Source organism: Papilio xuthus, unplaced genomic scaffold (assembly GCF_000836235.2).
Source record: "Papilio xuthus unplaced genomic scaffold, Pxut_1.1 DF827135.1, whole genome shotgun sequence".
Taxonomy (NCBI): domain Eukaryota; kingdom Metazoa; phylum Arthropoda; class Insecta; order Lepidoptera; family Papilionidae; genus Papilio; species Papilio xuthus.
In genome coordinates, this window is record NW_013531514.1 from 78,475 (window position 1) to 103,192 (window position 24,718).

General features: G+C 39.8%; 3 protein-coding genes across 5 annotated transcripts; 1 reads left to right on the forward strand and 2 right to left on the reverse strand.

Moving 5' to 3' along the window:
* Positions 1-1,308: 1,308 nt before the first annotated feature.
* LOC106119681 (ras-related protein M-Ras) lies at positions 1,309-5,943 on the reverse strand. 2 transcript variants are annotated; one of them, XM_013314788.1, is made up of 6 exons: positions 5,761-5,943; positions 5,553-5,653; positions 4,624-4,777; positions 4,097-4,250; positions 3,541-3,703; positions 1,309-3,461 (listed from the first exon to the last, which is right to left on the reverse strand). In XM_013314788.1, exons 2-6 carry the CDS (start codon positions 5,589-5,591, stop codon positions 3,375-3,377), a joined length of 597 nt encoding a protein of 198 aa, XP_013170242.1. In that variant the 5' UTR covers positions 5,592-5,653; positions 5,761-5,943; the 3' UTR covers positions 1,309-3,374. The 2 variants fall into 2 exon arrangements, with proteins under 2 accessions (XP_013170242.1, XP_013170241.1); XM_013314787.1 differs by having other exon boundaries at positions 5,735-5,942.
* A 29-nt stretch (positions 5,944-5,972) lies between these two features.
* Positions 5,973-19,681, forward strand: LOC106119680 (uncharacterized). The gene is made up of 8 exons (XM_013314786.1): positions 5,973-6,060; positions 6,703-6,760; positions 15,853-16,017; positions 16,411-16,565; positions 16,688-16,889; positions 16,972-17,118; positions 17,201-17,353; positions 17,470-19,681. Exons 2-8 carry the CDS (start codon positions 6,724-6,726, stop codon positions 18,453-18,455), a joined length of 1,845 nt encoding a protein of 614 aa, XP_013170240.1. The 5' UTR covers positions 5,973-6,060; positions 6,703-6,723; the 3' UTR covers positions 18,456-19,681.
* Positions 19,682-19,982: 301 nt separating this feature from the next.
* Positions 19,983-24,289, reverse strand: LOC106119703 (uncharacterized). Of its 2 annotated transcripts, XM_013314833.1 has the most exons (11): positions 24,091-24,289; positions 23,784-23,851; positions 22,338-22,397; positions 22,054-22,110; positions 21,853-21,946; positions 21,629-21,750; positions 21,410-21,509; positions 21,205-21,297; positions 20,925-21,082; positions 20,606-20,840; positions 19,983-20,422 (listed from the first exon to the last, which is right to left on the reverse strand). In XM_013314833.1, the coding sequence occupies exons 1-11, from the start codon at positions 24,101-24,103 to the stop codon at positions 20,325-20,327; spliced, it is 1,098 nt and encodes a 365-aa protein (XP_013170287.1). In that variant the 5' UTR covers positions 24,104-24,289; the 3' UTR covers positions 19,983-20,324. The 2 variants fall into 2 exon arrangements, with proteins under 2 accessions (XP_013170287.1, XP_013170288.1); XM_013314834.1 differs by lacking the exon at positions 22,338-22,397.
* Between the last annotated feature and the right edge of the window lie 429 nt (positions 24,290-24,718).

The window sequence follows — 24,718 nt, forward strand, 5'->3', positions numbered from 1 at the left end:
GTTTTTCGTCACTAGAAACGGATTAGTTATTTCAATACGACAAATCATAGAATAACTTTCGCAACTAGTGATACACAATGTATAATACTTAACATTGACACTGAGGGCACAGCAATGCCCCCGCCGCGATGAATACGGTACAACAATCTTTAGAAGTTTATGGCACTTTTAAAACCTTCCTAACTTACTTGAGGACAAAGGTAAAATTTTAAATGACTATATAATTTGACTTGACAGTCAATGTCGTCGTTGATGTAAAATGTGATTCTGGAGAGGCACTCGCAGTCCGCAGCCATCAAGCTGTGAGCGCAGGCGAGGTGGCAGGGGACGGGACGACGTAAAACTGGGTTACTTGAAGCTCGCTCGAGGCGATTAATTCCCTGCCTCGAGCGACAAGCTTTTTTCTCTCGCAATGGATTTCTTTGTGTATTCACACTTTTAATTACTTTAACATTTTCAGTGAGATTTAAATAAAAAGATAAAGAAATCGCCCATTCAAAATGAATAAGATTTTATAATTATGTCAGTAGGTCTCCGGTTAGTGCTGAATATTAAAATAAAGATAATCAAATTAAATCAAAAGATATTTTTAATCACTCTTCTATATATAAAATGCTTTCGAAATCTGTTTGATTTTGTGCATTTAAGATACTTTTCAAGTCGTTGTCAAGTAGGCGCACGTCCGATGACAGAAACTTTGATTAAATCCACAAAAGTCTCAACTCGACCGCGGCTATTTTATTTGAGGTTTGTCTTCCAATTTGAGGACACTTTGTTTGAGTAGCTCGGACAATCAACAGATTGTCTACAAATTTTAAATTGGAATGCATACCTTCTATCTTTTATGTCCTATATTCATTTCATCCCTCAAGATAGTTATGTCCATTTAGTAAACTAAATATGTAGGAAAATATACAATAAAAGTGACTGTGGAACTAAAACAAATATTTTTAGCAGACATAAAATTGTTTATATTAGAACTGAAATTAATAGAGACAATTATCATACTTTTACTGATAACAGAGCAATAAAATTCCTCACCGGAAATACTTGTGAGATGAAGGGAAGATGATGTGTTTCGATACAAGTGTTATTGTTAGTAGAAACCTTCAGAAAGATTTATCGTTGGCGTCCGAGACTAAAATCTCTGTATATAAAACATATCACTATCACTGACAATACAGAGATAACAATATCATTTCAAAAAGATGATTTGTCTCAGAAACCCACGGTTGCGAGAACAGCTTAATATAGACAGACACAACATGGGATCCCGCAGTTTAATCTTAACTAAATCACAAACATAACTTCAATGAACAAAGATTAATTTTATGTAATTTTACATTATTATACAAATTGTGGAGGATTTTTATTATTGACGATGATAAAGTACACAGAGGTGCGGGAGATGAGGATAATAGAGGGGAGGGACGTTTGTTATTATTAGGTTAATCTGTGGCGGCGGAGGCTGGAAGCTGGAGGCTAAGCGCGTGTCGGCGTCGCGCGGCACGTCCCGGCAACACCTCATCTTTGCTTTATTTACGACTTTACCTTTATAAAATTATTTTTTATAGATTTACGACTGAGTTTCGGCAACATTTATTGTATGAAATGAAACAAGCAATAGACACATATTTTAATTGTGTTACAAACATACATTAACAACAATATACACCAACATGCTTCATGCTTACATCTAGTGAAGTGAGCGACGTGCTCCTGCCTGTGCGCTCTCTGCTACCTGCTGTCTGCTGCCTGCGTAGTAACGTAGGACTAGACTAAACGGCTTCAACTTACATCTTTGGTTTGTAGAAATTAAGAATATTCCAATGGAAAAAAGCTGGAATTTCAACCATTAGAAAGTACATTTTGAAATATTAACCGTACTTTCAAGCAGTTTGACAATTCAAAGCAAAGTCTAACGATACAGTATCCGCAATTACTAACAGATGGCGCTGTAACAAACCTTCTTAATACATTGTTTATTCTACAGAAAATGCCTAGAATTATAGCAAAGTCAAATTGTGGGAATTGTTAGATGAAAGTATTGCCACAGACAGGAGACTGCCGCGAGAAAAAAACAATGATTGCATGACACTTACAGTTATTGGAATCTTATCGTTGGAGAAATTATATTTATTAAAAGTTTACATAATGTATGGACAATACTAATATTTTGTATATTACAAGTAAATATACCGACATGGAGTCTTACAAATAAACGAGCAACTTTGCGATATTGTCTTGTACAATTTATAAATAAATAATCGTAACAGAACTTTGTGGATTACAAAATACAGTTAAACATTGCCGACTACATGTACTAAACATTACAATACGTTTTGTGAAAGTGTTCACGCATTGTGTCCAGACAGTTATATAATTTTATATTAAAATGCATTTATCCAATATATACATCAAATGAGCCTCCACATATCTACTATCCCTATATTTAATTTCAATTCCATACATTTTCTTATCAACTACAAAATATAATCGTTGTCGTTCTGAAACATTTAATTTCTTTTGTAATCTTTGGTATTTATTGTTTTGGTATCGCTTACAGCTTATTATATTTCCAACATCGACAGGGATTTGAATTTGATGTATTCAGTTAATTTACAATATTATGTACTAACATATAAACAATTATATTACAACTAATTGTATAAACAAATAATAACAAAAATATAAAGTGCAAATTACAATAATATTTGTGTTCTTAAACAGTCTTCAAATGAAACTTTGTGCTCAACAACAACACAGTAACTTTCATACAGTTATGAGAAGCGCCATCTCTCGTCTCTCGCCAAGCTCGACTGACATCATACAACAGAATATATCTACATTTTATGTAAAGTGTAAATTGCACCACAAATTAATTTTGTGCGGAATTTCTGACCAAAACATAAACTGTAATTAAAATAATTTTGGAATCGATCTCAAACATTGAATATTGATTTGTCCCGATAGTGAATATTGTGCAGGGAGTTTCTCGTCTCCCTCTTTTACAAAACGACGGAAACCTTCGAAAGTAATATAGCATGTCTGCGCGCGCTCCCACTGCACAAAGTGGAGTTGTTGACGCGAGTTGTGTTATCGGTTAGTACCGGCTCAGCGACTATCACTTAACTAAACAGATTTGTTGCGCCATTTCCAAAATTACAGCGCATTTTTCAGGAAACGGGTCGTGAGCGATCCTCTGTTAAGATCGTCGGCGTTCCCCGCCATGTACGAATCTCCATAATATTGTATTGTCTAAGTCGCTTAGTCACTAAAATGGTCGGATGTTGACAACTTACGTCGCCTCAGTAGAAGTATCAATGAGCCGAGTACAGTGAGGTGAGATGATGATGATGCGGCCGGTGGGGAGCTCACAGCAGCGCGCAGCGGCCGAGCCCGCGCCGGCGACGTCGCTGCTTCTCCTCCTGCTGCGGGTGCTTGCGGATGATGCGCACCAGCTGCAACATGCCGCAGTGCGTGAGTGCTGTGGGCGGGGCTGGGGGCGGGGCTGTGGGCGGGGGCGGGGGCGGGGCGGACCTCGTGGAAGGCGGCGTCGATGTTGAGCGGCGGCTCCTTGGCGCTGGTCTCGATGTAGGGAGCGGCGAGCGCACGCGCCAGCTCGCGGCCCGCCTCCTCGCTGACTGCGCGCGCGTGCACCAGGTCCACCTTGTTGGCCGCCACCAGCATCGGGTACGTCTCCCTGCGCACACACACACACACGCACTTTTAATTTATACCTTATTATTTTGTCTACAACAACCATTTTTTATTATAATAAGATGGCAAACGGCCAAGCGGCCACTTAAATTCGCCGAACATCGAAATGTAGGCAAAGACAGATGCATCGCCTACATTTAATCGCCGGAGAAAAGGGCGCACAGAAAGAGAATATTTCTCCTTTATAAACATTCCATCCGTGGCCGAATCCATTGGTGGTCTGAATGGTGGTGGTATTGCACCGGTGGAGCTGATACCTGCGTGCAACAGATGTTGCTGACATCTAGGTCTATTAGATAAAATCACTTTAAAAGATCTTTTGTATTATGTTAGCTAGAAAAGATTGTGAATGCGATGTGTGTATGAGCGGAGCGACCTGTCCTTGACGCGCAGAATCTGCGTGTGGAAGTGGCGGATGTTCTGGTAGCTCTGCGCATCTGTCACGGAGTACACGAGCAGAAAGCCGTCCCCCTTGCGCATGTACTGCTCCCGCATCGCGCTGAACTCCTCCTGTCCAGCCGTGTCCAGCACTGGAACAACACACAGCACACTCTCATCCCTTACTTCTACACTTATATTATTAATATAAAGATTATTGTATGTTTATAAAAATTAAACTTAAAAAACAACTGCACTGTAACACTAAACCACTTAATAGATTTTTGTGTATGATGAGAACTACCTACTACCTTGTTAACAGAACCTACAAATGACCATTGTTTCTTCTTCTTTCCCACCATATGTAGCCCACTGCTGGGCATAAACCTGCCCCTATCGCTTCTACAATTGAATACTACAGCTCCATTTTATATTCCTACAACCTACTTTGTACTACATAAAACTCATTACCCTCCTTTTGGTATAAAGAAAATAGAGATAAGAATTACATAAACATGTAAGTACCGTCCAAAATGCACCACTGTCCGTCCACTTCAGTGTGCTGTATATAAGAGTCTTCAATGGTTGGGTCATAGTCCGTCACAAACAGCTTCTGGAAGAACTGGATGGTGATGGCACTCTTGCCCACGCCACCGTCTCCCACCACTACCAGCTTCACCTGCAACCAGCACATATCATGTCACATTGATACATGTCACCACACAGTTCCGCTGTTACTTTCCTATGTTCAATTACTTTAACTGGCAACCAACAAACATTGCAACACCATATTAATTAAGAAAATAAATAGAAACAGACCACCCACATTACCAAGTGATACCTCACAATTGGTTAATTCTTTGTTCAAACTTCAAATGAAATTAATTGATTGGTTAAATTGGTTTTTGACATTACTAACATAATAAATTGTAGTGGCAGAATGTTTTAAAAAATCCTCGTATATACTTTTACTGTTTATTCTTCAAAATTCTTTAATTTTGTAAAAAATTTAAGGTTTTAATTGTTAAGATTAAAGTATTTAAATTATCATTAAGATCATATTCACTATTAATCAAGCCAGTTATTTATTTTATTTTGGCAATAAGATCTCTGTGTGCACTTTGTAAACAGACAAATAATTTACTTCCACATATCTTATCAAGCAAGTATGTACTTGTCCCCAAGCAATTAGTATATCATATCACTTTTAATATCTTTCAACTTACAAATATATAAAAATCAATATTCAAATAATTTCAGACTCTCTGGATTTTAATACAAATCATTTTACTAACTATACAATGACAATAATAATTAATATTTAACTACAATATACATATAATACAAGCATTAAAAGGAATTAAGACACTAAAAAGGTACAAGTCAAGTTTCTATTGTCCTGTTTGTATGTTTTTATAATTATTAAACAAACAATTAACAAGTAAATAGCTTACTGTCGGGAGATTGTCGCTCGGGGGACCGGGGCGCGTCATTTTGTCTGCTCAGCAACAATTCTACGCTTGGCTTCGAGCACTCGTCGCTCATGGGATATTATCTGTAACAATCCCAAACGGAGCGTGAATCTTTTGTATCTACAAACAGGTAAGCACAGTGCTACGTCGTACGTCCTACGCACCACCTGTATCCAACAAGTAAATGTACATCTGCATTACTTCCTAGTTTTGTAAACGGTGCACAGTCGGACCTAGACGAACACTGACGGCCGCGATCGTTTTAGTAATATCTTATTGACTGCTTGCATAGAACCAAACGGTGTAATATATTTATCTAATTACATTTCAATTATATTTTTTATTCAAAAGAATAATTTCAGACATTTATGAGATAAAGTAATGACAGATGACAGCAGATGAGTGATATGACAGTGACAGTTGTTTCGGATTTTCGTTATAGGAATTATTATGTAAAGATTCTGTTTGGATTGAATACACAAAATTCAAGGTAGGATTGCTTGCTGTTTATTTATTTAGGCTATCTAGAAAAATGCAAGTCTTCGTCTTATTGCGGAGAACCTTATATTCTTAGACTTGAGGAAATAAAATTCGGAAGTTCGTATGATGTATTGACATAGATGTAAAGTGTTGCAATATTAATTTAGATTGTGTCGCCCTCATGACAGGGCTTTTATGTTGTTGGCCTGGCTTTACAATTAAAACATTAGGAAAACTATGATAAAAGTATAAAAAGAGAAGAGATTCCCCGCCAAGTTTACCAAATTACAATAATCAAAACTTCTTATGGTGAAGAAGAATGTACGTAGTTCACACATCTGCAAATAATTCAAAGATGTAAATCAAACCGCACAGAGCCAGCTTGATGGAATAGACCTAATAACCCAACTCTAGGCGATTGCTTATAAGTGACTGATTTTCCTTCGTTCCAATTTAAACGGGCCAGTTGATGTTAAATGACAGTTAATTATGTCTATATTATTAGTTTGAATCCACACCACTAATCCAAACTGGTACCATCAGCGCCAAAATAGCGAAATCAAATACGCACAAAATACTACGTCGTATAGCCAGTCCATTTATAGAGATTAGTAAGTAATACTAAACTTACTAATGTTACTTTTTTCTTCAGGTCATCCACTTCTTGGCCAGTATGAGTTCTCAAGATATTTATAATCAAACACGCGAAGGTACGTTTATTTTTAAAGAGAAAGTCTGTTAAGTACTTAACAGTGAGTTGTTATGTGAATATTGTTGTGGTATCGACATTTCAGTAGCCTCCTCTGAGTCTAATGCACTGCTTTGCAGTAACAATAAGCAATGGCACATTCATATAACAACGTTAACCGAAATTGTACACTTGAGCCAAAGAAAATCTAAATTCCTTTGTACGATCACTTGCGTCCGAAAAATAGAGTAATCTCTCCCTACGGAATCGTTCCGCTTAATCAAGATAAACCAATTCTTGCCTCCTCCGGCCTTGACAACTAATCGCCGCGATTAATTGAATCCCTGAATTGAATTGTACTTAGAATGGGCTGACGACACATTACGAGATTGAGAGAAAATTGATAGAACAATGTCAATATTCTTACGTTGAATAACGAAACTGCAAAAAAACAAAGTAAAGCATTAAACGATAAGTATAAGGTTTTTGTTTATTTTATTATAAAAGTATAACATTTTTACTGAAGTAGCTAAATAAGCACTAATTTATCCAAAAAAATTATCTCAGTATATTCAAATAATAAAATGGCATGAGGTCAATGATCTAAAACACTATCGTACAGGCAATCGGCCACGCCTTTTCCTAGGTCCGCAGTGACCCACATTTTTTACCCACTTTCCCACATGTTATAGTTAATAGCTGCATACATGCTAAACGCATAAACCATTCCTTATATTATTTGAATCTTACTACAAACTCGTAAAATGCAATGGTTGCTTTGCCCATTTTGTGTGTTTCGAAAATCTTGTAGAACTTGTGAATAATGCAGGTTCGTTTGTGGAGGTCGTCACTTAACGTAATCACTTGAGTGATCGTTCGTGATGTCTTTTATTAAACCGTAATTCGCTGTACTTTTGATAATGTTAGGATGGAAAAACTAATTGAGGGCTATTTAATCCATGTACTGCGCGATATGTATATTTATTTTAAAAAAGAAGTAAAATGAGAAAAATGAAAGTTAACTGTGTATCTTTTAATATTAATATTAATATAATATAATCAAAATTAATTTTTAGTATGCGTATATAGTAGCATAGCTTCTCTCTAGTGAGTAAGATCAACAAATCTATATAACGTGTCATTTTCTTTCACTGGCACAAATCTTTCGGGTTTCGCAGACACGTGTACTGCTTAGTATATATTTACGACGCCCTCCGGGGACGAGGTGGGAAGCAGGTGCTGATTTATTGGCTTCACTTGCTTCACTGATCCGTTTAGCGCCCCGAATTTACCAGATTTTACTGGTGCATACGCTATGTTTACAAATTTAAATAATTTTTTTTCACATTTTGGGTTTTGTATAATTACTCTAAGCACATTAACTGCATTTCGTATTAAGATATGTTAAGCAAGTAAATCTGTACACGCATTAAAATCTGATTAAAATGTTCAAATTAAAATATTTTTTTGTTTTATTTATTGCTTCATCACGTAATGTTAGTCTCTTTTTTAACGTTGTCATAGCAACGCACCCGACAAAATGGCTACCCCTGCGGACTTCCCGCGCTTTCGCCGCTTTCCCGCCTTATCGATTATGCACGTTCTGAAATGTGTTTTCAGTTTTCCTTAAAGAACATTGTTGTCAAATATATTTTTATATTGCTTATGACATATTAAATAATATTTAACCACGTTATATAACAGATTAAGGGCTTTAATGCAATATTAACATTTTGAATAAGTGAAATTAAACACTAAATATGATACGCGGCCCGTTCTTGTTAGTGTTGAACTGGGTTAGTTTTACCCTTTCGCTGCTGCCACCGTTTTACGTTTAAATTTGCCATTAGAACTATTTAATAATTTTCCGAATATTAACCTTCAATTATTACGGCTGGCACAGGTATTAATAATTAAAAATGAGCTCGTAAACATCGCGTAGAGGCGAATACGTAACAATAAACACACGCCTGCGTATTGCAGAAATCAGATTGTTTCTGAACGTACCCCACTGCCGGGCAAAGCAACCCTCAGTCCCTTGCGCACCTCCGCTACGGGAGAGCTTTTCCTTGCGCAAAACAACTGCCGGTTCATTGCACTTTGTTACATTAATTTAATAAATTGTTCTCGTCAATTTTTAAACAAAAATAAGTCCTACGATATGTGTATACTTTGTTTACATATTTCATGAAATTTTCGCTAGTGCTATATTTGAAATAGTGATATTAGAAAGATGCTGAGTGGCCGGTAAGTAATACAGTCTTAGTTAAGTAATGATAACACTCGTGAGATGCTTGAAAAATGCTAAGTGCGTACGTTTCCCGTACTGTACCTTAATTAATCGGAGTCTGGTCTGCTGATTTCTACCATTACTTAGTGTTTTATAGTAGTTAAGTAACAACTGTCTCTCTTCTCTTAGTTATATCCTTTGTTATGAAAAATACATGCGAAATAACGGTATTTTGCTAGTTAAGGTTTTTTACAACTTTACTGCGACTTTATTCTCTAGGTCATCTCTGTTATAATTAGATTTTGTTACATAACTGATGATTAGTTTCCTCAAGATCTCTCGTCGAAAAATTTAGGGAAGCTGTAGACCAAAAATGAGCAAAGTATTGAATATATAGGGTAAGTGTGTATCGAGATGTTTGCACTGATGATACTGCACTGATATTGTCAACTTGCTGCTTTGTTTTTTAATTAGTGTACAACTGAGGATGGCGAGGCTGCAGATCTGAACACGTGATCTTTTGATGTCGCGCTATAAGATTAAATCTTAACAAAGGCGTCTGATGATTTTTGCAGAATTTATCAAATCCAATTAATTGTTTGTTTAAATATTGATTGTGTTTAATTATTGACCCACTTTATGATAACAATTTTAAACGAATAACATAGGAGTTTATTTCTTCAAATATTTAGTTTTTATTGACTTTTATCTGGTATTTATTATTATTTTCTGCTATAACACTAAAACACATTTTCTTGACAAGAATTTAGGTTAGGTAATCCTAACCTAAATTCTGCTAAGACGTGCTAAATTAACAGTAAGGAACTGATCCTGCCTTACATCCTCATAGCAATGTTAAAAGATTACCTGCCACTACCATACATTCGAAATAAGAACTATTGATACATTATATCGCACCAACAATTTCTTTATTAACAAAGGCTCGCAGCGAACGTGGACATTTTTACTTACCAAATTGGTTTCCCTTGTTTGTGCCGAGAAATAATCTGATCGTTTGTTAACGCAAGGCTTAATAACTCCGTTGGTTGATTTCATTAAAATGTATAATAGTTAGTAACAAGATATGTACCTAAACCTAACAGTTTTAATGAGTTTTCATTGGAAGTGAAATTGTAAAGGTTTAAAATTAAAAGATTTAAATTCTTAGTTGTTTTTAGAGTAAGCAGAGTTTCGGATTAATTGTTTATCATAATTAGGTTTTTAAAGAAGTCCAATGGAAAACTTTATATAATGGATAAGAAAGAATTTAAAGAGTAAACTACTGTTTAAGTAAAACACAAGATATTGTTAAGCTGTTGTTCATTGTTATCTGCACGTCGTGTAGTGGTTGTTAACCCCTCGATGTCCCGGCAGAGGGATGTTCACACCTCTACGCAAAGTGAACGACACAATGCCCCTGTTTCACAACACAACGTTTTTTGACTCTTTAAAATCCTAACTCCCATAATTTTTAAAGGGTTTCTTTGTTGACAAAAGACAGCTACATGTTGTTAACAACTGATTACAATGTGTTGCAATTAAAAATAGATTACATTGATACATCTTACTAATAATATTATATTATACAAATGCAAATGTTTGAATGGATGGATGGACGTTTGTTATGATTTACCTCTAAAACAGCTGCATGGACCTCGCTGAAATTTAGCATAGATGTTGAGTATAGTCTGGAAGAACACACACGCTTTTAATTATATATATTTTTAGTATAACGCGGACGGAGTCGCGGTTGGCAGCTAGTAAATACAACAAATCCATTGATAATCACAACCGAACTCATACATGAAATGTAATTACTAACTTCATTAACCGATACGTAACAAGTGAGAATTTTTTGACGTGATCCAAAACTAATTTTAGTTATATTATGATGTATAATATTAATTATTGTAGTAATTTTAAGACAGAAACATAATCGAGGTACCTATCCCTACCAGATGGTACAATGTTAGCCTACAAACAGTGTCAAGTGTATCTCGCGGCCGCAGGCGGTGTCCTGGCCCACACACTGAGCTTAGCTCTCACCTCTGCTGTACTACTACTACTCTACATGACACATATATTACCTTCACCTCTTTTATTAACCTTTTAACTGCATACATCAGAATACAATAGTGAAGTTACATTTTTTTGATAATAGACCTTCTACATTTTGATGACAAAATCGAAGGGTTAATATTGAGACTGAATCAGCTAATTCATATGGTAAAATTATAAATAACTACTATTTCTACAAAATAAGATTAAACTATTTACTTTATTGTTTTATTTGCGTATTTGCTAACATTTATACACAGTTTCAAAGTATAAAATTTCCGTCGATTAAAAAACATTCCTCAGTAAAAAGTCTTTGTTCAATAGTTGATTTAGTGAGCGACTGGGATCGCTCGGAGGCAACTAACCTTACTGTTTGCTAACAAAGTTTTGATTAATCGTTATCGTCTGGGTTTTACGACAGTCAATACAGTTTTGGATTCAGATTCTGTACGCTCGAAGCATTAAGAAACCTGTTAAGAGGAACATCATAGTTTTGTCGAGGAAGCCAAGATACATATTGACATTTAAGTGACGGCAACAAAATTCTGCATCAGTCCCTTTAATGGCAAATATTAATTTTGCCACTTAATACCATCCTCTTGAAGCTGCTTGTACGGCTTATTTTCGTTCTACCCATCTCTAGAAAATTGTCGGAAAAGTCTTCGTGGAGTTCGTGGACGTTTTCTAAGTAATAATTAGACGTAGTGTAAGAATTCAATCGCTCAGTTAGCTCGATTAGCTGTACAATTATTGAACATGTCTCCTTTTAATTATTCCCGAACAAGCGTCTGGTCGTTGAGAGCCGAACAGACTGGATGTTATTACATAACAGCGTCGATAGCGGCCACGTGAGGGCTGCTCACCCTCTAAACCAGACGGGTACCTCGCCGTGAGCAATAACTTACCTTAAGTATGAAGTGTTAAAGCGTTTTTTTCCTTGTTTGCATTCTGTTGTGTGTAAATAAAGTGAGTTGTGGCGAATCCACAGTTAAAATTTTGATGGCAATAATCTTTTCGAGTATTTGACATTTGGAAAGACTTTGATGGTCTCATTAGCTTGTCATTATTATTGTCTACTCTTGAAGATGGTTTATGAAATAGGTTTACGAATTAATAACTACGCAAGTATATTCAGAATTAATGATTATTATCCTGTTGATTCAACCTCGGTCTCAATGTTTACGCTCGGTGTTATGTTAAACATATCGAAAACTAGCACCCGACTGCGACTTCTTCAACGCGGAATTAAACAAGTAATAACTATAAAACTTTATTATATGTGTTTCTCCAGACTATGTTCTACATCTATACCAAATTTCAGTTAGATCTATACATCCGTGCTTCAGACAAACTTCCACCCGTCTAAATATTCGTATTTATTTATAATATTAGTAAGATAACTTGTTCAATTGTATTTAACTTCTATAGTAATCACTACATTTCAGTGACTTTATCTAGTATTATATAATATTATTTATTCTTTCTTATACAATAATTTATATAATACTGATACCTCATTGAATAAGATATTAAATGAAAAACGTACCCTTCATCAGATAATGTGCTAGCTTGCTATGATCCCTTTGAAATACACGAAAGAGAAATATTTTGTTAATGTGAGCCCGACCGTACTGATCCTCAGATAAAGAAACACATCAGCTCTTTTTGACGTTCTTGGAAGTAACTTAGAACTTCAAAATTTGTATTGACTCAGCTTTTTACTTAATTATAACATGTTAAATATTAAATATTACATTATTATGAGTAACCATAAAAGTGATGATGACGAAACATATCACGTGTCAAATATAATTTTAACCAGCTTCATCAATAAGTGAAGATGTTTTCAAATTGTCAATATGATTTTTTCATCTAAGAGAATTTGGTGAATGCAACCTGCACATGGGGCATTGAAATCCAATTTGTCGGGCCCATGTCGACGTCGCGCCGGCTGGGGCTGCGCCCTTCCCCGTGTCGGGAATTTAAATCGATGTAAATGTGACATCGTGTCGATGATTGCGACTAGACAATGTGACAGATGACACTGCCGCGCCGTGCCGGCTGTTTTTATTTGATCAGTATAACGACAATGCACAGAATATTGCAGTTAACAAGCAACACGGAACAAGTGTTTTTTCGATAAACTCAAAAAAATCTTACATACATTTGTTACAAGTGTATGTCCCTTTCACTCAAAGCATAAACCTTAGTAACCTTTGTATAATAAAATATCAATAAAAACTATGTTTTATCTCCTTGCAATATTTCAAGCTATGTACATAAGTATATAAAGTGTATCGCGTGCGGCATTTCGTAGTCAAATGCACGTTACAATAAAACAAGCGTCACGCGAGCAACCGTACTCACGACGCGCATGGGGCCGATACAAAGCGTCGTGCGCCCTGCCCTACACACAGCAAAGCACACAACGCCGCCGCTGTGCGCCGCGCCCGCAACCTGCCTTTTAATGCGCTTCCGGAAAAGGGGAGAAAATTTAAATCTTTCTTTACATCTCTGTTACCAAACTATTACATTCTATGTAGTTCTTTCGTAAGTGGATATCAAATTTATAAACATCATAGTACTTGTAGTGTGGTTACACTCACTAAATAGGGATGTTTATGTAAAATAATGAAATGGAAAAAAAAAGATAGAAACCCCAACAAATACATGAGTCAGTATCAGTATAGCACAAGAAAGCTCTACATACAGGCTATATCACATACATTATATTATATAAAACTGCCATGTGACCTTGAAACTAGTTTCAGCTTAAACGAACCTCAAATTGAGTGGATAAGATCCGTGCTCGTTACATGGAGCAAAGGTTGCTGAAGAGTGAAACAGCTAGAGTACGTAAGTGATTTTTGACGGAAAATGATATACTTCCTACGTGAACAGTACGAAGTATGTACGTGCCATATAAATGATCGAAACCATATCGTTTGAAATATATATAAAATGAAAAACATAGATTTGCATGCATAACAAGCGCTTCCTTGCCGACAGTAATGCGTGTTAATTATGTTAGTGGTGGGACATACATATGTACACGTACAAAACCGTAGCACATTTTCAGTACTTTTTAAAATAGCAACTTGCCCTTTATCCAAATTTATATATCACCTAAAATTAAAACACCTAAAAAGTCACGGAGTAGAGATGTTCTACTTACGTACACATCAAAAGCTGTGCAGGGACCTTCAATTAAGTCCACTGATGTGGCAACGGAGCTCGGCCCACACACAGAGCTAAGCGCCGTCGATGAGATAAGCGGGCACCCAACCTACGCAGTGCCCCCGCCTGGCGTGCCCCCACACTAGCCCCCGCCTAGCATGAGCCCACCCCGGCGCCCGCAGGCGGTGCACTCGTGAAACCGCTTTTATTCAACGTTAGGCCCCGTAGTGATTAAAATACATTAATTATGATAAATCGATGTACTAACGATTTCTGCAAGAACTTACATACATACATATGTAGTAACAGATGCGACTGACACATTTCTAAACTATTTTTAGATGTATTTAGTCAAATAAACTTTGTTCTTTAGTATCTCTGTTAGCCATAGCCTCGTTTTATAACCATACCACTGTAATGCTTGTGAATGTATTGCTTGTTGGTTTGGATTATCAAGACGTTGCAGATTTCTAGATTTCAAAAACCAAAATGAAACCCACACAAAATTGTATACAGCTGAATTTAAAAACTTGGCTGTGGAAAACAGTCTCTCTAATTTAAACGGTTACTCTTTTTAACAAATGACGACGAAAAAGGTAAAAAAGCGTAGTCTGGTTTTTTTTACACACCGGACGCAGGGCGGAGGCGAAACTCGGGGCAGCCGCGGGTTGCGGCTGAGGGCGGACAAAGGGTTGCGAGCGGCGAGCGCCGTGCTGCCCGGACCTAGATAAATATTTGATGCAATACACATTGATACTATGATCTCTTAGCTTTGGTACCAGCAAAAAACAAAACCTAACGGAAACATAACTACTTTTAAAATAAATCTGTTATTTTTAGAAGAAAGGGACGCACTCGCGAACTGCATTCCAAAGTGATCCAGTGTTAAATAACTTATGGAAAAGTACAAAACAATCACCATACAATAAATATTAATAATAAGTAAAATTAATTTACTAGCTGTAAAATCGTATCTTGACTTGCTCTTACGTCTACGGCGTAGCGCGTAGCGCGTGGCGTACAAAGTGTTGTAACTGTTTAATATCGCCGTGAATAAATACTTGGTTCAGTACAAACATTTATATATAATACATTATAATAACATGTAACGATCATTGAACAGTTCTCTCGATTTCAACAAAACCAATGTTTTCTCTCGTATCGTCAATATTTACAGATTTAAACGACATTTCGCGACCGAGTGTCTGTGTGAGGGAGGGTCGCAGATATCAATGAGCAATACTTATGAAGTAGCAGCAGCGAGTGCGGGGTTCAAGGGAGGCTCGCATTTCATTTAACGGACGCGTGACGCGCGGGATGCCGGCGGCGGCGGCCGGGACGTAGGGCCGAACTGCGAGGGGATGCCGGGGCGATGAATTTTCACCGAGAAACGAGATCGAGTCCTTAAACCCTGTGATTATAGCTGCAAGGGTGCGGTAACCCTGCTGCTGTTCTAAAATCAGTCTACTCGACAATTTTTTTTAAATCTTTAAACATTACAATAGCAGTCGAATAAAACTACAGATACATTTTTAGATCGAATGTTTTTTTACTCCTGTTCCTTAATCAAAGTAACGTGCGGATCGATCTCAAGTATCAAATTTTGATTTGGGGATTTATTAATATTGTAATAACTGTATGATTTTCAGGTGAGATGTGGACGTGCGTGGAGAGCGCTGCAGGTGCGGTAGGTGCGGCGCCGTGCTCTCGTGCCAAGCACTCGGCGACGCTGCTGGCCGGCCACCTGTACGTGTTAGGAGGCCGCGGCGCCGGCGGCTGTCTGCCGCTCAGGGACTTTTGGCGATACTCACTTGGTAAAGCAGAAAGATAAATGTAGTAATGAATACATGCACGCTACCTAATCAATACTAAAACATCAATTTCCGCGTTAAGGAATATTTATCTCTTATTTATTAATAATACTATATAAGATTACATAATATCGCAGCATCGCGGATCTTTGGCAAGCTTCCAGGCGCGCACCGGACGTGCCCAATCACTATTTATCTCCACTCTCCGTTACAAGAGTTATTCTCGACAAAGCGTTTGAAAAAACTTTATTTATTAAGTATGTTTTTATTTAGATCCAAAATGCAAGATACAAAACTGCTTAAAATGGTGTATTTGATTCAACCATTTATGGCAATGTGGAGTTACATATACTTATAACAATGCCAAGGCTAACAATGGTCGGGTGTGTGTGTCAGCCCGGGGCGAGTGGGAGCGGCTGGAGCAGCGCGGGGAGCCCCCGCCCGCGCTGCAAGAGCACTCCGCCACCGCGCATGGAGACAAGTTGTACGTGTTCGGTGGTGAACCCGGCTCCTCCTCCAGCGAGACGCCGCTCTGGATATATGACACGCAAGTACGACGTGCCCGCCACAAATACCCAGCACATATCGTGCGTCGTTGTGTGAACGACAAGATACTCAAAAGCTTGCGACATGTGGTTAAGGAAGTTGGTAGAATTTTATGAGTTGGTTGCAGTTATGCGTGTGGCGCAAGCTGCCGGGGCGCGTATCGTGCGGGGGCGGAGCGGCGAGGCGGCGCGGCACGAGGGCGGCGGGGGGTGTGTCCCCAAGCGCGCGTCGCGGCCACTCGGCGCACGCGCTGGACGACTGCTTGTTGCTCTACGGCGGCTACATGGACCTGCGCGGCTCCACCAATGAGCTCTGGGCCTTCCACTATGGTACAAACACAACAAATTTTTATAACTCTATAAATTAATATCTTATCTTTCGAGGGTAATAATTTAAACTGTTGTCGTTCAGAGTCAGAGACGTGGCGCGAGGTGCGAGCGCTGCGCGCGGGCCCGGCGCGGCACCGGCACGCGGCCGCGCTGCTGGCCGGCCGGTTGTATGTGCACGGCGGGCAGTGCGACCTGCGCGACTGCGCCGACCTTTGGCACTACGACATCCGTATGTAACACAACACACTGTATCAACTTGAGTGTTTGCCACGACTGCCGACTTGCCGCTGCAACAAAGTATCGCTGCACAGTGTCGCGCGTGTGGACGTGCGTGCGCGCAGGGCGGGGCCCGGCGCCGGGAGCGCGCAGCGGACACGTCGGCCTGCGCGCTGGCGCGCACTTCTACATCTTCGGCGGCGAGGCTCGCGGACACCCCACCAACGAAATGTGGCGCTTTCATTTCGGTATCGACTCTATCAAATTTTTCGTTTATTGATGACCCCAACACACATATTAATTTATCTTGTAAAAAAGTTAATGATTTATTTATAACGTTTTCAATATCTGAACGTTCCGACAGCAACAGAAACCTGGGAGCGCATGAGCCAAAGTGTGAAGTGGCCGTCGGCCCGCGTGGACAGCCGCGCGCTGCTGGTGGGAGGCGCCTGTGGGGGCGGCGGGAGCATCGAGGAAGGCGAGCGGCCGAGGGCGGGGGCGATTATGGGAGAAGGGCGGGCAAGCGTGCGCGCGCGCGCCGACCCGCCCGGCGGCTTCCTGCGCGAAATCTCGAAGTTATCCTCGTTCCACCTGCGCCGCGCTGCGCGCTGCTCGTACAGCGTGCTGGCGGCCGTGGACCAAGACTCCACCGAGAGCCTCGCGCGCTCCGAGCGGCCCGCACTAGCCAAGTCGCGCTCCGCCTACGTCATCGACGAGCGGCAGCCGGCCGACGGTGGCGAGAGCCCGCGCGCCGGCGACCTGCCCGACTCCCGCCGCGCGGACCTTGCGCGTGAACCCATCTCCGTACCCGACTTCGCCGACATGATCCTACCGACGCCCGTCCTCTCGCCCGTCGAGGCCGCGAAGCTCGTCTACCTCGACTCCGAGGACGAGGAGGACATCAAAAGGGAAACTTCACCGAACGGGCACGGCGAGGAACCGAAAACGCCAAAAACTAAAGTGATCAGCATTCCGAAGTCGGCGTCGGTGAGATTTATTAAGAGCGCGACAGGCGCGAGCGAAGACGAGGCGGAACTGTCGACGTCGGACTATGCGAGTGCGGAAAAGGTGAACAGGATATCATCGGGACCTTCGTCGCTGGGCTTCAGCAACCCACACTACCTGGGGCCGGACGTGAGGAACTTAGGGGTGGCGATGACCCCGGACTCCGGCGTGGGGCAGGGCGACATCGAGCTGCAGGAGCTAGGGGTGAGGCGCAGCGGTGGGGAGTCGGGCGGGGCGCGGGGCGGGGATACTCAGCTGCACCTGCTGCTGGTGGGCGGCAAGGAGTCGCCGCACCTCGCACTGCTGCAGAGCCCGCTCTCCATGTGGACGTACCGGCTGCTGTAGCCGGCATCACGCCTTTAGCAAGCTGACCTCCGTTTAGTGGAACTAGAAAACGTTCTATGTCCATGACTTCTCTAGCAATCTGCTAGTGATAAGAAAGTAGCGTTTTGAATGTAAAAGGAAATATACAGGCAACACACAATAGGACGATTAGATGTAAATGAAGTTAAGCCTGAAGAAAATAAGAAACATCACGAACAATGTAACCATTACCTCTGTTTTAAACAGATAAGAAATGTGACAGCAGCCAACTTGTTTGGAAGATACAAGGAATACGTTTCGGCTAAAACTGACGTCCAAAATTATACAAATTATTTAGATGTAAGAAGTCTCCATCAGGTACCGGTACCGTGCCAACATTTCGAGTATTGTAAGATAGTTTTACAGTTTTTTAACGTATTCTTTTTATTTTTAATGTTACAATATTTTTACGTTTCTACAAGTGTTGCTATTTATGTATATTGTTTCAGTAGTGCAATATTGTCCCTTCGTCTAACGACATACATACTCAAGAAACCTACAAGATGTCTCCAAATTTATTTTAATTGTTTTGTATATCCATTTCTCCGGATCCACAAGCCAACATCAACACATGCCATGACGCTGATCGCATGAGACAGGAGCGTGTACCTTTTATAACTGCCTTAGTGTACCTTTAAAATATTCATTAAGTAGGTCTATTTCACAACGAATTTCAAAAATGTGTGAATCAAGCCGCTAAACGTATCCGAGTACGACATTAAATGAGTTTGGAGACAGGTTGTACGTGCGCGTTAGTATCAGCTAACACTGAGTAGCGTATAGCGGCGAATAGCCTTAGTTCTGTACATGTTACATTTTGTTCTCGTCTTTATATTTGTGTTACTGCAGATGATATTTGTCACTCATCTTCCATATCGTTGTCTCACTTTTGTCCAGTACAACGAGAGGGATGACGACATGTCATCGAGTTCGTCACCAATTTGTGTGTCCGCCCAGCAAGAAAGAATATGTGCAAGAAATCGTAGCATTAATCACACGTAGTCCGATTTAAATAACTCGCCATTAACATGTGTATATCTGGTAACATTGTCAAGTTGAAACTTTTCATTCAGTCAACAATCAGTATTCCGAATAGTATTTTATTTTACAAATATCAAATATGGTGGTATTATTGTATAATGCAAACAAATCTAAGATGTGCATTATCTAAATGTTATTAAATATAGTTACGTATCAATATTCACTTTTATTTTTCACTCCTAAAGGTAATCTTACTGATATTATAAATGGGAATATTTGGATGGATGGATGGATGTATGGAGATATCTCCAGAACGGCTGAACGGATCTCGATGAAATTCGCCATGCATATAGAACATAGTCTGGAAGAAGACGCGTTTTGAATATCGCGCGGACGGAGTCGCGTGCGACCGCTAGTCACTAATGTGCAGAGCCGGGCGCGAGTTCACATACAAATGTTGCCAACTTGCTAACACTCCGGGTAAAAAATTAAATGTCAAGCAATCTTAATTTTTTTATTCATCTTAATAAATAAAACATTTCGTCAACTTAAAATTAAATGTAAAACTTATACTAAATTAAAAATTAAAATTGATCAGGAACAATCCTTTCATGTGAAACACTCTCATGACAATACTCATTTTAACTACAATTATATAAGAAATCAAAAGGTAGAGATAAAATGTTAAATACATCTGTTGAATCTACGAGAGGGAGACTATCGGGGTGAGCTACACTATTTCACATTACTTGTGTGTGTTCACATTGTGTGTGTTTCCTCAAACTTAGTTACAAGTGTCAGCACAATGGAAGGTCACATAACTTCTAGGTGTCGTGGTGCGAGGTGCGAGGTGCGAGGTGTATGTGTGAGCTAGGAGGAGTACGAGGCGGAGTTTTTGAACTCGATGCCGAAGATCGCCTTGCAGGCCGCCTGAGCCGCGGAGCGACGCGCCTCCTTCTTGTTGGATGCTGGAAACAATATGTTTTTTTATTATTTTTCCTAAAGACATCTGCAGTCGATCTATTAATCGAATCTTTTGATTCGGTACCCATTTTGTCACAGCGGCCATTTAATATTCAGGGGCAGGTCCGGCGCGGCTCGGTGGAGCTGCGTGGAGGACGAGGAGGGAGATGAGGACGTTCAGAGCTCACCCTTGCCGATGTAGGTGGCGCCGTCGACGTCGAGCGCGAAGGTGTAGAGCATGTTCTGGGGGCGGTCTCCCTGCGCGGCCAGCTCGCGGTACTCGAGGGCTGGACGCATGTAGGTGAGCAGCATGCAGGGGTGCATGGTGCTCGCGTCCGCCGGCAGCGTCTTCGGCTTCTTGGAGCCGCGCGGAGTGCGGGGCACCGACTCCACCTCCATCGCGAACTCGGACTCCGTCACTTGCTGAAACGTACCGACCGATTGTATCGTACTGAACGCGTTACTTAGACGAGACGACGAGACGACGAGACGGGAGCGAACACTGACCGCCGAGGAGGGCGGCTTCAGCTGCGGCACCTTGTGGCCCTCCACCTCCCACTCGCAGAACAGCTTGTGCAGCGCGAAGGACGCCAGCTGGATCATCGGCAGCGGCTCCTCTTCCGTCTCCTCGCCGATGCTGGTCGCTCCGGCGCCCGTCCCCGATACTGACGACACAAACGCGACTTTATTTCAGATCAAAAATCTTCAATTATTTGAATTAGTACTAAACACAAACATATTTGGTTTTATCGTCACTCGACGCGTGGAACTGTGATCAATGAGATACCTTCGTAACTGATGGCCTTGCTCATCTTCTTGATGATGAGGTCGCGTATGGCCTGCTCCGCCGCCGCGTTACGCGCCATCAGCTTGTTCTCACCTGCAATATTACAAGAGTCTTGTACTCAAACTGCTACTGTCTCCGGGTGCTTTAATGACTGCTAATTCTCTTCTCTTGAGGTGTAAGGAGGTGTAAGGCAAGGGTTACATACCAAATCCCTTGTAGTCGTTCCCCTCGAGCGTGAGGTTGGCGCGGTACGAGTGCGGCTTTACGTACTGGTTGGGGCTCGACACCGTCTCCACTCTGAAATTCTGCAACACAACCACACATTTAGGATATATGCAACTAACTAGGCTGCTTATGCTCTGTGTGTATTGTGGTGTGGTGGTGTGACGGTGTGTGGGCGTGGGGGTGAGGGGCGTGTACTGACTGAGGCGAGCTGGTCCTTGGGCAGCATCTCATTGAGCACCATGAGCGCGTTCTTGGGCGTGAGCAGCCGGCGCAGCGTTTCGTTCTGCCGCCGCCGCCGCTCCTTGTTGCTGATCTTCTTCACTTTACATGAAAAAACCAACTTTACACAAACTCAAATAAGCAATAAGTATATAAGAGATGTTTGGAGAGAAGTCAATCATCAAGACATTTCTCAACTCTTACCTCCAGCTAGTTTAGACTTCATCCAGGAGGGGCGGGCGTTATTATCAGTGGACGTGTTCAAGTCTTCTTCTTTCTTCGTGTCATGATCCTCGTCCTGTCAAATGACCATCTTTTACAAAAACTGGCTGACAAACAACTGAATAATCTATGAAAGATTTCTACAAGCTAGTTATGTTAATATAGCATCTGCTAATAAAGTACCTTGAAGTTATTTTTTGTGGGCTGGTCAACTTTGGAGTCCTCGGGCTCGTAGTTTCGCTGAAAAAAAAATGCTTTTTTTAACATAAACATGAAGTATACATAAAAAAAAGTTATGGTAATACATATAGTAAGTCATTACCTACAACAAAATACAAGTTGCGCGATTTAAGGGGAACTACCATACCATGAGTCAGTAAACCAATTGTTGAGTGAACATTTCTTATATAAAACTACACTTAGCGTCTCCCACAGTAGATACATGAAAAATCTAATGATCAACTCACACTGGCTTCCCGCAGGTTGGAGCGCCGCTGATGGTCCTGGTTGTCGGACAGCCAGGAGCCCTGCACGCCACGGCAACCGTCAGCGGGCATTGTAGCCTCGACAGCAATCCCCCTTGCCCCTCTCTGCCTCTCATACATCACACACAAACAGAAACAGAAACCAAACTATCATGTTGTAACTGATACTACAAATATCTGTTTTGTAACCCCAACATTCTACTTGTATTTAAACGATATGGTGAATCGGTTAGAAAGTTATGCTAGTTTTTTATAAAGGGATATATCTGATAATTTAATATTTACAATTTACAAGTCTGAATTGAAAATGTAGTGAAGAAGTTTGTATACATACAAATATTATTACAATATCTATTTATAGCTAACACAAGAGACATACATCCACAACCAAATAAGAGGGCAGCTGGCATTTACCATCATCCTCTATGTTCCTACCATGTGACCACCCGCTGAGGTTGAACCAAGCAACATCTTTAGCAACCACTTGCATGTCTCAGCCCATCCCATCAGAGGAGTTTTAACTCCCCCGCCATTGGATAGGTCAATGTTATATCTAAGTGGTTATCTACATTCCTTTACAACATTAGAGGGCAGGCACATTGCGGGAGCCTAGAGTTGGATACTATACTTAGTCTAGAGAAATCTATATGTACACAAAACCTATGTCTCATGTACATAACGCATTCTCATCCTTGGCTATGCTCTGAGAGGCACAAACCCATTATATACAAATACTAAATATATCTTTTCACAAATTTTCAATATCATAGAGATTATCAAGCATTCATTGATGCATAAAACTTCTATGATATTGCATGGATATGATTTGAGCGCAGTCAGAGATTAGCCGGTGACTTTGTAATGCCAGCGCCAAGGTCTGATGCTCAGGGCTGCGCTGTGATAAACATATTTATCATCAAATGTTTTGTAAAAGCTGATATATATAAAATAACAACTTTAATGTTTCATAGTAATTTTATTACATATAACTGGATATGTCACAATGTATAAGGAGATGCTGAACCCAATAATTGATAACTCTAATAATTTTTTCTTATTTATTTTTTCTAAATTCATCCAATAACAAAAGGTAACCCAGATCTATGTTTTAGGATGCTATTTATCTATTTTTAAACATCCCGTACAAATATATTCTATGTTTCAATTATTTAACAGGTTAAACAACGATATTTATTGGGTTCGGCTCTAGGAAGTTGCACAAAATATACACTACTCCTTTAATAAAACATGTGCAACTAAATAATTATAAATATAAAGTAACCATATCAAAACATAGAAAAATATAAATTTTACTCAATAGTTATGTGTTGTATATATATGCTAGAACTACGAATATGTTTAGGTTGCTGCAAAATTGCCTTTATAGAGTGTTGTTAAGTTAGTAATAGGGAAGTAAATGTCTCTCACCTCACCGGCGGAGTTTGCCGGTATAAATTGCCCCTGCTTGTTGTAGCGCCCATGGTTGCGGGTATTGTCTACAGAAAAACTTCATTGTATTAAACAAAAGAAACTTGGCACTTAGGTTATGCCAGAATTCAGCACGATACATGGAGTAGTATTGGGATTCGAGAAAATCAATAATAGCGAAAGTCTTTTGTAGCGATTTAAACCATATATAACCACTCATGTCGTAACTTTTAGTCTCTAAAAAGATATTTATAAATACCTCATGCACAAATAAAAAAAATATTAAAAAAATATATATTAAACTTACATTTGTTATACATTTGTGAATAGTATTTTATGAAAACGCGTAATATTTAATGCGGTTGCTCGTATTCAAACAAAAATTGTATAATGTAATGGCGTTAAATACTCTAATCGTAAAATTTAATTAAATTTATTAATTTTACAGCAGCCGCACTGACGCAGTGCAGTGGCCACTATAGACAAGACTCTACATAGGTGTTGCCAATGTCGACCCGGCCGTGTACAGCATTGTGAAAAAAAGCCGTACAAAAGACCACCTGTGGGCCGTAGCACTATTTAAACAAAGAAAATATTATTTAATATCCGCCAGCTGCCGATGTTTTAACGATTCAAAATTGTCCTTCTTTATTATATACAAACCACAAATTTAGCATTAATATGACATAGGGAAGGGAAAACCCTCTATATAATTAAGGCAGGCAACACATCAAAAACAAAAGCAGTCTACGAAATATTGCTTCAACATTTTATGTTAGTAGATATATGTGATTTAATTGTATTATCTTATTTCATTATCTGATATTTAGATATATCTATTTTTATTCACAATATTCACTAAAGACTTTACTCTTACATAATTAAATTAAGTAATGCCCCATGTATGTATGTATGTATGTATGATGGTATGTTTT